General features: G+C 39.8%; 1 protein-coding gene across 1 annotated transcript in view; it reads right to left on the reverse strand.

The window, feature by feature from the left end:
- The window catches only part of LOC139727387 (uncharacterized), a 45,399-nt gene that overhangs the window by 14,801 nt on the left and 14,311 nt on the right, over positions 1–16,287 (reverse strand). The window contains exons 12-23 of the mRNA XM_071638346.1: positions 15,275–15,487; positions 13,700–14,038; positions 12,409–12,768; positions 11,707–11,937; positions 10,942–11,095; positions 10,320–10,478; positions 8,736–9,000; positions 6,473–6,769; positions 5,767–5,911; positions 4,335–4,455; positions 2,459–2,592; positions 1,758–1,968 (exon numbers count right to left, since the gene is read on the reverse strand). Coding sequence (XP_071494447.1) covers positions 1,758–1,968; positions 2,459–2,592; positions 4,335–4,455; positions 5,767–5,911; positions 6,473–6,769; positions 8,736–9,000; positions 10,320–10,478; positions 10,942–11,095; positions 11,707–11,937; positions 12,409–12,768; positions 13,700–14,038; positions 15,275–15,487 — 2,629 coding nt within the window. The remainder of the gene's footprint in view (positions 1–1,757; positions 1,969–2,458; positions 2,593–4,334; positions 4,456–5,766; positions 5,912–6,472; positions 6,770–8,735; positions 9,001–10,319; positions 10,479–10,941; positions 11,096–11,706; positions 11,938–12,408; positions 12,769–13,699; positions 14,039–15,274; positions 15,488–16,287) is intronic.

The raw sequence follows: 16,287 nt of genomic DNA on the forward strand, positions 1-16,287 counted from the left end.
CGATTTTGATTCTGTTTGCTTTATATGATAGCACTACATGGGAGCTTTGAAACTTCTATACAGAATTTCAGTTGTGACCTTTGACCTTGACCTTTGACCTATATTGTACATTTTGCTTCAAAATGCTACTCCTTCGCCATTTCTAACCCGATTTTGATTCCGTTTGCTTTATATGATGGCACTAGGTGAGGGCTTCAAAACTTCTACACAGAATTTTGACCTTTGACTTCTTTGACCTTTGACCCTGATTTTTGACCTATATTGTACATTGCCTACAAAATGCTACTCCTTCGCCATTTCTAACCCGATTTCGATTCCGTTTGCTTTATGTGATGGCACTAGGTGAGGGCTTCAAAAATTCTTCACAGAATTTTGACCTTTGACTTCTTTGACCTTTGACCTTGATTTTTGACCTATATTGTACATTTTGCTACAAAATGCTACTCCTTCGCCATTTGTAACCCGATTTCAATTCCGTTTGCATTAAGTGATGGCACTAGGTGAGGGCTTCAAAACTTCATCACAGAATTTTGACCTTTGACTTCTTTGACCTTTGACCTTGATTTTTGACCTGTATTGTACATTTTGCTACCAAATGCTACTCCTTCGCCATTTGTAACCCGATTTCGATTCCGTTTGCTTTATGTGATGGCACTAGGTGATGGCACTAGGTGAGGGCTTCAAAACTTCTACACAGAATTTTGACCTTTGACTTCTTTGACCTTTGACCTTGATTTTTGACCTGTATTGTACATTGGCTACAAAATGCTACTCCTTCGCCATTTGTAACCCGATTTCGATTCTATTTGCTTTATGTGATGGCACTAGGTGAGGGCTTCAAAACTTCTACATAGAATTTTGACCTTTGACTTCTTTGACCTTTGACCTTGATCTTTTTACCTATGTTGTACATTTTGCTACTAAATGCTACTTCCGGCGGGGACATATATTACGCACCGCGTAATTTGTACTTTTCCTTGTATTCATATGTTATTCCCCGAGTTCCATTATTCTTTACTAGAAAAATGAAGGTTGAATGGCTGTAGGCATATTTTCCTATTTGATTTTTACCTAAAGGGTTATGTGATGAAGCAAATAATTCACTTAAGGGTCAAATCTAATCTAAAGAAAATTGATGCTCAATAGGATATTCAATAGAAGTTGAATACAATCATGGATAACGCTGTGTCTAATGCATCCACAATCATTTCACAGACAGTGATAGGGCATATCAGTTTCATACTCCCCACTTCTGAATCAAAGTGATGTCAGATCTTTTGTACAGGAATGAGGTTGAACATTTTATTGAAAGATTAATTCAGAGACAGTTGTTAACTACATGGATATAAAATGCGATCACATTGGCTATCCTATAGTGGCTAAGTGACACTGACCCTTTCTAGTTCAGACATGGTAAGTAGAAATTACTATCAGTAAATGATAACATCCATGTGCCTTGTGAAATAGGATATGATCAAGGAGACCTACTGTAAGCATACATCAGATAAGTTGAGCATTCATTCCTAAATGGCAAAAAAATGTTGCTTTAGTAATGGGGTAGTTCCAAAGTTGATGATGTCTAAAACATATGGCTCATATCGTATAAACCTGCTACAACTTGTACCTTAAAATAATCTATCATTCGAAGGTTTATAGGAGCAGAGCCTCAAAATATAAAAAAAGACGAACATCAGATGTCTCGCAGCACTGCATCGTTCTTCACTTTCAACAACAACAAAAAACACAAATGAAATTACCTTCCACTAGTAATCTTTAGATTGCAGAGATTATACAAGGAATATTCCTCATCCTGGAAGTTGTAACTAAAAAGACGGAAGTCTGGAGTTGCTCTGAGGCTTCTCAGCCAGGTTGACAATGTCAGTCTGCTCAGACCGTCTGGTTCGTTGATAGTCAGATTGACTATCTTGGATTGGCCAATGAACACCAGATCAAAATCAGTTGGAAGAGCTGGAAAAATAACGAGAAAATGAAATTTCATGCAGTCCAGGTCAAATACACTGTACCTTCCATGATGCAACACAATACATTCTTGATAATACAGATTGGTCTAATTGATTAGATTAAGGTTATGTCTCGAGTACGACAGAAGCATGCATTTCCTAAAACAGATTGTCTCATATTCATACTTACTTCCCTGTGTCATGTGGCTTTATTAACAGTCTCAAAATTCTAACATTGCTTTATCACCATGTAATGATATATACATGGTATTGTGATCCTCGATTGATTCAATTATTTATCATCCAGTATCCATCTTTAGTAGTAACATTATTACATGTACCTGTACAGACCTAAAAAAAACAACTGGACTGTTATGATAGAGAAAGAAAGAAAGGAAGGAAGGAAGATAGATAGATAGAGAGAGAGAAAGGAAGAGAGAGAAAACAAAAAAGAGATAGACCTTTTCTGTATAAAATCAGGGCAAATACAACCATACCAGTTTCACACTGTTGGCCCGTGTAGCCAGGAGCACACTGGCATACAAACTGCAGGAATCCTTCCACACAGGTGCCTCCATTAAGACAGGGGTCACTTTCACACTCCATGCTCTCCTCTGCACAGGTGATCCCTCTATGAACATACATGTACAACAAACAAAAACAATGGTTTCAATAGCTTTCAGATCAGCCTTTGCGCTGCTTTCAGAATCATGTATAGTCTGCACTGAGTTTATTTATAAGTGTGATATCATACAAATAGTGAATGGTCACGAGTGCGATGGTACAATTAAGATTTCGCACGAGGTGAAAGATAGAGGCCCTCTATTCAAAGAGGCGAAGCCAAGTTGAATAGTGCACCTCATCTTTCACCAAGTGCGAAATCTTGTTCCATCGGACAAGTAAAGACCATATACTATTTGTTTTATACAACACCTCAAACGTCAACAGATATGGTCCACTCAGATTCTTGAATTTAGCACAGAAATGGCAACCATTTTCCGTGAAAGACGAATGAGTAGCCGCACAGACTGCACACTCATAGTCACTGTGTACGTGTACAGATGTACGTACCCGAAGCCGATCGGTTGAAGTTGTTAACAAAAATGAGTGACAAAAGTACGCCCTTGTAAGCACACTTGTAATTGTTGAGCACGCGCGGCAAATGTTTGTTTATTGTGACATCAGAGCCGTGCAATGGAACAAAAACTTTGAGTCAATCGTGAGTTCAACAAGGGAGTCAACAGAAATGGGTGACGTCAGCCATGCGCTATCCATTTTTGCTCAAACAAAATTGCATGGCTGACAGCCAAAGCGTGCCATGGAACTTTTAACTCAATGTCACGTGATGGGCAATCGACCAATCGGATAGCTACATTCTATGGTAGTTGTAATGTGCTCTGACTGTAGTAGTCTGCTCTCCCTGCATTGCAGATGCAGTGTGAAAAAAACCTCTCTGTGTGACTCAGATGGACGTCATTGCTTGGTAGGTATCATCTCTTTTGATCCACAGTGTAAACCCCCAGTGTGCTACAGTATTTTGAGATTAAAATGCAGGCATGCTTTTGGAAAACATTCAGTTTTTCATATCCATGTAAATTTCTATAAATTTTGTCATGCTGGACATGCAATACAAAGCTGTAGAGGAAATCCCAAGCTTTCCTTTGATGTAAATTTTATGACATGTTATGATTATTTATTTTTTAAATGACAAGTGGCTGTTATCATTGTGCAGGTATGGCTTCTTTACACAAAACAATGAGAGAAATTTGGAATTTACAAGATAATATCCAACAGGGAACATTGCTAATATGCAATCACCACACGATGCAAGCTACAGGTGAGAGGAACAGAATCGTGAGCAAAGCTTTCAATTCACTGTGGCATTTGGCAACTTATCCATCCGTTTTATAATAGGCGGGTTTGTGTGTTCAAGCAAAATATGCAAGTTTGCCACACCATTAACTGAGTCCAGCATGCGAAAATGGCACATATAGAGTTAAGCCTCAAGACTGTGTCACATTAAAGTCCACACTGGCTTTAGTTCATAAATGTGAAAACTGGATCGATTTTCATTGTTTCTAGTGTATTTGTTCTGTACTGCAGTTGCAGCATGAAAAGAAACTTCTCCGTGGCTCTGACAGACATCATTCAGAACTATGTCAGGTGAGAGTCCATACATGGTCAGAACTTGATTTTCTTCCAGTGGATGACCATCTCTGATAAAGGATTGCAAAATCAAATATAAAACTGGTATTGAATGAGATCAAAGTATCACTTTAACCGTTGAAGACGAGTCCCGAGTATACTCGGGCAGGTGTCTATGGGAAATGCATGTGGTAGCAATATTAGCCAGTCCTCGACAGGTTTAATTACCTGAAGCCATCAGCACACTGGCACAGGAAGCCAGCGACCATGTCTTCGCAGATGCCCAGGTTTTCACAAGGACTGGAGGCACACTCATCAATGTCTGTCTCACATCGCTCCCCAGTGTAACCTGATGATGATAATGAGATATTGAGAGCATAAAAAGCTGTAATTTTGGAGCATAATACACATTTGAATGTAATCAATGGATACAAAATGTAAAACACTCAAGGCAAAAATCATGAAAAAACCAACAACAAAGAGATAATGTATGTAAAATGACACTTGAATCCAGTCATAGGATTTATATCAAAAACAAGAATACAATTTGCAAGGAATCAAAGACTGAACATTCACCTTTCATCTCTTAATCTCTGATGTTCATATATGAAATATTGCTTTCAGTTGAAAAATTTTCAAAAATCTCCCAGTTGCCATTCTATAACTGATCCCTGAACTGGAAAAAAAAAACATTAAAAAGATCAAAGTTTCTTTCTCTCTATCCACTGGCAAAGTTTCATAGCATATTTCTTCATATTTCGAGCAGATTCAGTGAACTTAGATATCTCTGGCTAATCATGCAGCAAAACAGAGATGTAAATTTATGAATGATATGACGATTACTTCGGCAGCAAATTCTCCCAGCAATGACGTGACATTTCAATTTTTCCCATCAACGTGATTTCAAATCAAGAAGCTTCTTATTACTCGATGAAATCCATTGATGATCGATAGGATGCAAAAAAGCCAATATGTAGTTGCCTCAATACCATGTTGAGAGACAACTGGATGGAAAAGGGTCACAGACAAATTGAAGCGAACTGCATTGATCTGAACTGAACTGAACTGAACTGACCTGACCTGAATTGAATGGAACTGAATGAATTGAACTGAATTGAACAGAATTGAATTGAACTGACATGACTTGAACTAAAATGAACTAAACCAAATTGAATTGAACTGAACCGAGTTGAAGTGAATTGAATTGGATTGGATAGGACTAGATTGGACTGGATTGAATAGTACTGAATTGAATTGAATTGAATTGAATTGAATTGAATTGAATTGAATTGAATTGAATTGAATTGAATTGAATTGTTTCACGTGGCTGCTAAGGCAGTATTGGACAATTGTAAGCAAGCAAACATGGAAGTGATGACTTATAGTCTCCTCAGAAGGACTAGGCAACAAGGGAAAAGTGTGTCTTGCCTAGGGGCAACACTGCTGCAGAAAGAGGACTGGAACAAGGAACCGCAGAATGGACAGTCCACAGTCTTTAACCACAGAGCTAAAACAGCTCTCCCTCCAGAGATGGATGGAAAAACTCAAATCCAGTAAAACGGAACAGGGTAGAGACATGAGATGTGTGTGGCAAATAGGCCTAATGGTGCAGGTGCCATGGCTACAGTGTGTCATCGGGAATTTCAGGCAATAGACTCACCCTCTGAACACTGACAGGAGAAACTTGCCACGCCATCCAGGCATGTAGAATCATGCAGGCACGGCTGTGAAATACACTCGTTCACATTCTCCTTGCAGAATGAGCCATTGAATCCTGGCGGGCATTGGCATGTGTACCCATTTACCTGCATATTCACCAAGGGAGAATAATATGTTAAAGCTAAATGGAAATCCAATGAAATAATAGAAAGAATATTAATATACAGTCATACCTGTCAATAGCCACCATCCAAAGGAGATGAAAAAAGTGGCCATTATAGACAGGTGGCCACTATAGACAGGGTCTTAACATGCCTTTTCTCTCAGAGGGAATTATTTTTAGAGGCCACATATGGCAAGGGGCAACTATAAGAGGTTTGACTTTTGTAGCAATCTGTTACTAGAGATTTGATACTAATGACAAGGGCCATTTCTATAATAGTCATACAATGATGTGTGAAATCTTCATAACTTTTTAGAAAGGTAAATTTAAACAAAAACTTGCAAAATAAGTTCTTGAAATGTGTATTTTGGTTGTTATTAGATCAATTTTTTGGTTAATTTTATAACATTGATAAATTGCTTATTTTCCCCCCAATAGCTGGCTCAGTGGTCTTACAAGGTTTCAAGAAAAGATGCAGAAGGGGATGCTATTATAAACATAACCAACAGAAAATTCTAAAGGCCTGCACTGGGCAAGCACAGACCTGGTCTACACAGGTAGCTCCATTCTGGCACTGGCTATCAGCACACTCGTCCACATCCTCCTCACACACATCCCCCTGGAAACCGTCCAGACAGGTGCAAGCATAGCTCCCTCCTTCTGGCGTCTCCCTACACCTCCCTCCATTCAGGCAGGGGTGGGAGGAGCAGGCGGGCGTGTCCACCAGCTGGCAGAAGGGGCCAGAGAACCCGGGCTGGCAGGTGCAGTGGAAGCCACCGACGTCATCGTGGCATGTGCCGTTGTTGTAACAACTGTCAGCCGTGCAGTCATCAGTGTTGATCTGTGGCAGAGAAAGGTTTCACTTCACCCAGTGTGTTTTGATAGGCACATTTGTTAACCCTTGATTTTGCTACCACACGCATTTCCCATAGACACCTGCCCGAGTATACTCGGGACTCGTCCTCAACGGGTTAATATGGATGCATGCTTATCACGAAGTCAGTAGGTACACCATACTCTCACTTGCAGCACAGATAAAAACAAATATGCACATACTCACTGATGCGATGTCAAGTATTCTGTACATCAAAAATAGATTCTGCAATTTGAGTATTAGAAGCATGAATATGTCAACTTAAATGATTTCATATCATATTTTGGTACTGCATTTTGGAAGAATTTACTGAAAAAAGAGTGTACATGGTATTTTGTCTTCAATGCTACACTGTATATATCACACATATTTAGCTTTACAAAGTTTACTGCTTTTTTTGGTGACAATTTACACAATATCAGTCTTCCATTTTATGTTCTGATGGCTAGCTGATGAGATACCAGCAATCATCAAAGATGCCATATGTGACCCGCGACAACGGTTTCAGGCAAAAGTCGCAAGAGCAAATTCCCTCCTAGGCGGGGTACAAAGATTTTGACCATTATTTTTGTCGATTTAGGTTTTTTGCAGAAATCGAATCTTTGCTATGTTTTCTACATCTACACTAAATTTTATAGCATAAGACTAAGTTTTTCCTATTGAAAATGGAATTTTAAGCACCCTATGTTGGATCGCACTCGTCAGTTTCGAGCTTCTTTCGAACGCCGCACCAATATCCTCAGCGTTGCTACGGCGCAGGGTCTTGCATGCGATTGGCTGGTGCGTCGCATACATTTACATAATTCGGCTTTCGGAGACACCAGTTGCAGCATTTGGGGAATGCTTTGTCCACGCGTGCACGATTACATGCTCCATTGTTCTTGCTATAGTGGTTTATACGATTATACGCTCGCTCTGTAGTGCGTGCTCTTCGTTTGGCTTTCTATCCAAACTATTCTACCGCAATGTTCGACATCAGAAGTGAAACAAAAATCATGTAGCATGACATAATCGTGTGAAAAGAAAACTAAATATTCTCAAATTTGTCTACTTGTACATGAAGTAAAAATTATGACAGCAGACTGACTCAATGGAAGGTAGATGAGAGGAAAGGAGCGGTCACATGTAACCAATTATATTCAAATACTACACGTCAAGATCGCACCAAACTAACGAGTCATGTTTGTTTGTTTGTTTTAATTTATTTCGCACCATCGAACAAAGCAACATATGCATGTCTTGTAAAAGCAAAACAAACAGGAAGCGTGACCCTTGCCAGCACTAGCAATTTTCTGCCTTCAAAGGCACCACAATGAAAACGCGATTTGTAAATGTGTGGATTCGCCACCTCTCCTGTTACATGCACACGGCCATGGCATGTGGATGCCATTGCATAATGCATGCACCGTACACATGTAAATTGTACATGTACACCATAAGTGCAATTACCGTATTCGCCATCTTGAAAGACGTACTGGTAAACAAACCCGAGCGAAATGCATTGTTTTTCGACTCCATACGCTGAGCTCCGAGGAAGGTGCCCGGGAAATTTGACTCTCTCAGTGAGCCAATCAAAAGGCGATGTGGTTGCTAGAGGCGGAGCTTAACATCGATTGGCACCATCGTACGGATGGGTGATTCTCCCCTCGCATCGCCGCTCGGACATTGTCTTTTAGAAAGAGGTGAATCTTCAAAGCCTGTTTTCTCGCAATTTCGTCAGGCTAACAACTTAAAAAGTGCATTTTATTTCTCTTTCTATACCCACTTATGGTGCCGAAGAATACAAGTGTTTTATATCAATGCAAAGCTTAGGAAATGGGCAATGAGATTCCATGAAAAAAAGAATTTTCAAAATTCCCGACTTTTGCCTGAAACCGTTGTCGCCGGTCACATATGATGCATACTAGTATCCTCCATATCTCCATGTTCTCACCTCACAGTTTACCCCCTCGAAGCCAGGCACACACTGACACATGTAGGAGCCCGGTCGGTCCACGCAGGTACCGTTGGTGCGACACGGCCCTGACATACACTCATTCACATCCACCTCACAGTGGACACCTGAAAATCCCTCACTGCAGTGGCAGAGGTAGCCATCCAACATGTCTTCACAGTTGCCTTGGTAACAGGGGAAGCTGCTGCACTCATCAACATCAATTTCACATCTGTTCCCAGTATAGCCCGATAAGCAAGTACAGCTGAATGTAAAAAGGGGAGAAAACACTGAACTGTAATCCCTGGACTTATTTCCCATACACTTAGCAACTGATTTCAGTGCAATCACAAGTCGCAAAATTGGGACTAACACAGATAAGGGCTCACAATAAGTTTAGTCAACATAAACTGGCAACGGTCTTTCGAGAGTTGTGGTATATTTGATTTGACAAATCATAGATATGTACATTATTAGCATGATACTGTATAATAATGAAATATATGGCGTATACAGTAGATATGTATCACATGAACACAGTAATTATTACTTGAAGCAGGGTTCCCACAGAAATTTGAAAACAGAATTCCATGACTTTTCCATGACTTTTCCATGACTAAATTGCTGCTTTCCATGACTTCCTTTCTGGCATGGTTTCCAAAATCAGACACGTTATGATGGCCTCCACCTCCCCTCACAGCCATCCGTTCCACCCACTATCTTACTCATGACATGTACATCTATTATCATTAGTATATGTCCCGGGAGTTATGTAGAATTTGGGAGGTCACAAAACTGGGAAAAATGGAAATCACGAACACCAATTATAATAGCAGAGTATGATCACAGAGTATGAGAGTTGCAAGACACAACAAACTGGAAAGCTGCCATAGCCAAGAGGTAAATGCAATTCCATGACTTTTCCATGACTTTTCACAAATTTTCCAAATTCCCTGACTTTTTCCTGATTTTCCATGACCACAAATTTTTCCAGGATTTTCCATGACTGTGGGAACCCTGTTGAAGGGCCTGCACTGGAGAGAACAATCCAACTAATTTATTTCTTTCTGTCAAGGACCCACTTTCGTAAAAAGTTGCAGTGATGGCAATTCTTGACGGAATGCAGTTGTCATGGTAATAACAAGAATCCAGCTTCCTGATTGGCTGTTGCGATGGGAAATTGCTATATCAACAAGAGTTGCTATCCTTACATCTATTATGAAATGGGGCTCAGGTCTATTTGTTTGTTAACCAAAGAGATGCATTGTACACTGTATTTCAAATATCATATCAAAACCTATTCAGCTTTGTCTGCTAATAGGTACACTAGCTAAAGTGCTTTCTTTGCCAGTTAGTGCAGATACACCGTACGTAGAAAGTAATTGTTGATGAATAGAGATTACCTAATCCCCAAACCCTACAACTAGGTAAAGTTTTGATGGATTTCTTAATGCTGATGAGTAAGCTTAGCAAGTTAAGCCAATGCCTGGGCACATGAATGGTTAAATAAGATAACTTTCAAACTCTATATTCTCTATATACTCCAATCAATCATAAGGAAAGAGAAGACAGAGCATGACCAACCTGAAACCAGTTCCAGAGTTGGTGCAAACGCCACTATTTGAGCATGGTGTGTCAGCACAGAAGTCTATTGCTGCTTCACAGAAGGTGCCCGAGTAACCTTGGTCACACTCGCATACAAAGGAGTCCAAGCCATCCACACATGTTCCGTTGACGCAGGGGCTGGAAGGGGTGAAGTGACAAGGTGTGGTTATAATAGAGACCACGCAAATCATAATTCCTTGAATGCAGTACTGGTACTTGACTTTTGTCTGATAGCTCATTCGTTGCCAGCACGTAATACCTGAAATTTGATCAAAACAATTTATGAAACAGGCTAATTCTTGACTGCACTTCTTGTGCATCAAACATCTTAACCCTTTGAGGAAGAGTCCTGAGTATACTCAGGCAGGGGTCTATGGAAAATTGAAATCAGTCCGTCCTCAATGGGTTAATGCTGCATCTAGAAAATGAAGTAGAAAATACAGGGCCTATGCAACAGTGCTGCTGTGTACATCTAGAAGCTAGCATTTCATTTCAACAGTAGTGATCGATCATAACATGATTTCTCACTATCCAGATATAATGACATTTCTAGACATAATGACAAAATTTTGAGGGAAAAAATGATATTTTTTTCTTTTACCTAGAGAGGCATTCATTGATGTTCTCATCACACAGTATTCCAGCAAACCAAGGTGCACATTCACAAGAGAAGTTCCCAACCATGTCCAGGCAGGTTGACCCATGAAAGCAGGGCTCACTGGCACACTCATTGATGTCAACTTCACATCTAGGACCTGTTTAAACAAAGACATCATGTTAACACACACAAAAAGAGACAACTTGAATTTGATCATCAGCTATGAATCAATGACGATCATCCTCTCACTTCTGAAAAAACACAAAATAACCAACCATTCAAAAAAAGAAGACAAAAAAAAAAATGAATATGTTGATGAATGAGTGTGAGAAAAAAGAATTTATTCAAAAACAGATTCTCATAATATGCATCATGACATTAAAAAAATTAAATTCAGGAAAACACAATGGTAATTGTTTCACAAAAAGGAAAAAATCCCACTTAAAATATGAAAGTTATGGAATTCCTAAACTGTGCATATTTTAATAAAACTTTAATAATCTAGTTTGTCTGAATTTGAATATGCTGTGGAAGTGCAATGGAAAGCTTAAATAGTTTCAGAATTTTGAGTAACTTTTCATGTACCGGTATACATTGTATCATTAAGTAGTTTGACTTTTTACAAACTGATTCAATAATTAATTTGCAAAAATTGCGGCATTCTGATTTCTCTAGTACCAGTTGTTAGCACCACAATTATTGTGACACAGGATAACAGCAAATCTCTTTGTGAAACAGACCCTAAAAGAGGAGGTGCTCCTACAGTACCTTGGAAACCATCACGACAGTGGCAAGAATACCAGTCGACCTCGTTAACACAGGTTCCTCCGTTCAGACACTTCTCCTCTCCCTCACAGAAGTCGAAGACCTCGGAACAGTCCACACCCCGATACCCAGGGGGACAGACGCACTGGAATCCTCCAATCACTGACAGGCAAGTAGCATTGGCACTGCATGGCTGGGTGGCGCAGAGATCCACGTTTTCCTCACATGTTGGCCCTGGTCAGAACAGAGAAATAAGCAGTCAAAAGTAAATTTGCGCTCACACAGAAATGTCTGTTTCAGATTTAAAATTTGCACAGACAAAAAAGGAAGTAAAATAAAAAATGGCAAACAAACTGGAGCACTTTGTTAGTAATCAACTAAAGAGTGGCAAATGTTACTTTCTTTAATACAGGACAGTGCTGCTGCTTGCATAGAACAGAAAAAAGTGGAATTCTTGCGGTGAAGAAATTTGTGCGCATTTCACACAACATGAAACTAAATAAAAAAATGATAAAAACACTCAAATCTTTTGCTTGTCCCATTTAATACTATTCAAGAGTTTGATTCCGTAGAATTAACAACATGCAAAATTCATCATCACGACCACAGCAAAAATCACTTCTGCAAAAATGTCTAGTTTTCGAGTGTCCATCACAAGATTGGTGCATAACAGTGTACTCATAAATATCGTTCTCTATCACTCACCTGTAAATCCATCTGCACATGTGCAATTGTAGCTATCAATTCCGTCCGCACAAGTTGCTCCATTTGAACAGGGGCCAGAGGCACAATCATCTCGGTTGACCTCACAGTTTCGACCTATGAACCCAAACTGACACTCGCAGCTGTAGTCCTGCCCTGGGTCCTCGCCGAGCGAGCACACCCCGCCGTTCTGGCACGGCTCATCATCGCAAGCATTCTTCTCTCGCTCGCAGAGCTCCCCGGCATAGCCCGGGGGACACAGACACTCGTAGGCATCGCCGAGATCGAAGCAAGTCCCGCTGTTTTCACAAGAGTGGTCGATGCAAAGGTCAACGTCTACTTCACACTCAGGGCCAGTATACCCTACAAGCGAAAGGGAAAGAAATGGACACACAGTGAAAGCTACAGAGTGAAAAACATAACAGTTTTTGGAATAGAGGGAAAAATGCTATTTGCAGTTACACAATGTCTTAATTTTCTTTTTCTTTTTCAATTTTACTATTACTATTAGGATACGAAGATTTTCTATACTCTCTTCTATATAAACATGTCATGATCAGACAAATGAATATCTGTGTGCAGTCGTCACAATTTCATAATTATCCAAACTCTGTACAGAGAGATGGAAATGAAAGTCCTTGCTGCTTTCTTGTTTTGGGATGACAAAGTATAATACCAAAAGTGATGTTTCAGGGATTTTTGAACTATTTCTATTGAAAGCAAGGTTCACAATTTAAATAATGTTCATGGTAAAAAGTTCCAAAATTTTTGTTTCATCATTATCTCAGTAGGAGATTCAGGTAACAGGAATGCATACACTGCTATTGATACAAATGAAAGAAAAAGGACATATCTTGTAGTAGTCAATATTGATAAGAAGCTCTTTTTTAAAAGTGTGACAGTTACTATGAAAATAGGTGTAAATCTGATTGCTTCAACTACTGTACTCCTTTTGTTTTGAGACTGGGCCACATAACTGTAGACCAAGAAAAAAGAACCCCAATATAGATTACCCCATTGAAGATGGACTGATTTTCCTATAACTGCATTTCCCATTCACCCAAGCCCAAGAATACTTGCGACTAGTCTTAAACGGGTTGAGCAATGAACATAATTATCGCTTTTCTCACTTCGCTTATTGACATACATGTCATTTCATACATGTTTCCGAAACCTTCATACTGGGAGTTACTTCACATGATAGTTACAGTCATTTGCACTCACACTTTCTCCTCTAAGTATCAATGATTCTGAAAAAAAAAGGAGCATAAAAGAAAAAGACTGCAATACTCACCAGGAGTGCAGATGCAGCTGAAATCATTCACCTCATCAACACACGTTCCTCCATTCCTGCAGGGCTGACTATTGCACTCGTTGATATTCCGCGAACAGTCCACACCAGAGAAACCTGGTGCACAGTCACATCTGAAGTCCGGGACCTCGCCGGGCATCTCTCTGCAGGTACCATCGTTAAGGCAGGGGCTCGGGAAGCACGGCCTGGTGGCAAACTCGCAGCGGGGGCCATGGTAACCGTCCACGCACTGGCATTCCATGTCGGTGGTTGAGGGGATGCAGCTCCCGTTGTTCAGACAATAGTTGTCGCAATGAATCGTGACTGTCTCGCAGTTATCCCCTACATGAGAATGAAATGATTTCTTCAAACATACATTGTAAGCATAGGTGCTCCTTTTGCTGATGATGTACTTTGAAAGAGGCTGGGCTTTATTCTTAGTCTCAATTCTTGTGAGGTATGGTTGAATGGAATTTACCTAAAATGGAATGAAACCAAAATCTGGTATGCAAAAGAGGGCAACAAATATGTAACAAGGGCACAGCGAAGTTCCTGGTCATTCTTAAGCACCCTTGGATAAATCAAATTTTATATCCACTACGCTAATCCCAAGCTGGGTATGAGCTGCTTGTTAGAAACTAATAGTGAAGCATTTCATCATTTGTGACCCTGCACCTCAAAACAAACAAAAAGTCGCCAAACATGAATTTTTAGTTAAGACAATATTCTGAAAGAGCAGACTTTAAGCTTTAAAATGATGTATGACTCAAATCAAATGGACTCTCCTAACCTATCTAAATATTGGACAGAAAGCACAAACTCAGGAAAAGTGTGAACTGAGAAAAGAGGCTCTGAAGTACAGTGTCTATTCATGCGCTTAATCTTTACCAAACCGTGTTGGCTGTGCGATGAATGGGACAAAAAACAGGAAGTAAACCACCAGAGTAACAACAATGAAGGGATTATTAGATTAAACTGAAATTGAGCATGCCTCATTAACACATTCTGTCCATAATCAATGCCAACTTTCAAAGCAGTAGCACTATCCTTTCAAAAGTTATTAGAGTTGAAAGTGAAGAGTGTGGACAAGGTTTTTCAGAAATGAAAAAGAGATTCTAAAGACACACCTAATCACACTATTCTACCAAAAATGTTCGAGATAAACTGCTAAAAAAACACACTTTCCTGCCCGTTTTATGATACCAAATTTTAGCATAATAAAAAAGAAGGCCCGCTCTTTCAGAAAATATAAAAATGTCAAGTTCGGCTAGGTTGACCCATTTCACTTATTTTCAGTCCTCACGCAAAATCAGTGTGTGCGACTTTATGTTCGTTTTGAGGTGCACAGTCACATTTAAAGTTGCTGTGCAAGCAGCAACACTCAATTCAAGTAACATGGAATGTTGCAATATTGATGTGGTACCTCATAGGCACACAGACAGTGTAGTCAAGTGACTGAAAGATAGGATGCTGTGTAGAAACTATTATTTTGTTTGTTTGTTTGTTTGTTTGTTTTTTGCAAAGACAAGCAAGCCGATAGAGAGGCTCATATGATGAATTCATGATCTAGTTCCGCACCACTAAGTCCGATGGGACAGGAGCAGGAGTAACCGTTGATCTGATCGATACAAGTGCCCCCTCGCTGGCACGGCTGTAGCAAGGCGCACTCGTCTATATCCACTTCACAGGTCACGCCCTCAAAGCCAGGTGCACAGTTACATCGGAAGCTGTCCACGAGGTCAACACAGGTGGCGCCATTTTGGCATGGCTCGGACACGCATTCATTTGCGTCTGCATATGAAGAAGCAAAAGTCAAATCACTCAATTGTGAGTAAAGAAACAAAAATAAACACAAAACAAAACAAATCTGCTTGAGTATCATTCAAAACAAAATATCTGGGTCACAGAGGAAATTTTTGCTTGGAATAGCAACGTGAAAGAAATCTAAACTATCAATGTAAAATCACTTTTTTTTTTTTTTCTTTACGGGCTGGGGTCAAAGTTTCATGTCAGTATCCCTATCAAAGCATTCATGGGAGAACAAACAATAGATATCATCTTTTTCTGTGATTACCCACAATAACCTTTTCTGGTGGTTGCAAACTAATGTTTTAGCCTTTCTTGTGGCCTCTGTTGCCTGCTTAACCCGTTGAGGACGAGTCCCGAGTATACTCGGGCAGGTGTCTATGGGAAATGCGTGTTGTAGCAAAATCAGTCTGTCCTCAACGGGTTAAAAAGGGGACATGACAGCTGTCTCGCAAAGTCCTACCAACAACAACGTCAGCACAGACAGACACTCAGAAACATACAACAGCCACAAAACATGCGCTACAGCAGAAAGTGGGAGTTTAATACTAATAATTTTGTCTCTTATTTCAACTGCTCTTGTTTCATGTTGGTACTAGTCACTATTTGCAAAGGTCACAAGTTAAAAACAAAGACAGAGAGAGAGAGAGAGAGAGAGAGGAAAGACACAACCTTCCCATGTAGATGATAGTGTATGCTTTAAGGGAGATTGGATGGTACTATTTGAAGAAACAAGTTTTGGAAAGTAATTTTCTGATGGGTCCCTCAGTTTTAAAATGCATTAT

This window comes from Diadema antillarum, unplaced genomic scaffold (genome assembly GCF_040938485.1).
Source record: "Diadema antillarum isolate AM-2024a unplaced genomic scaffold, OU_Dant_1.0 seq00000129_RagTag, whole genome shotgun sequence".
Taxonomy (NCBI): Eukaryota; Metazoa; Echinodermata; class Echinoidea; order Diadematoida; family Diadematidae; genus Diadema; species Diadema antillarum.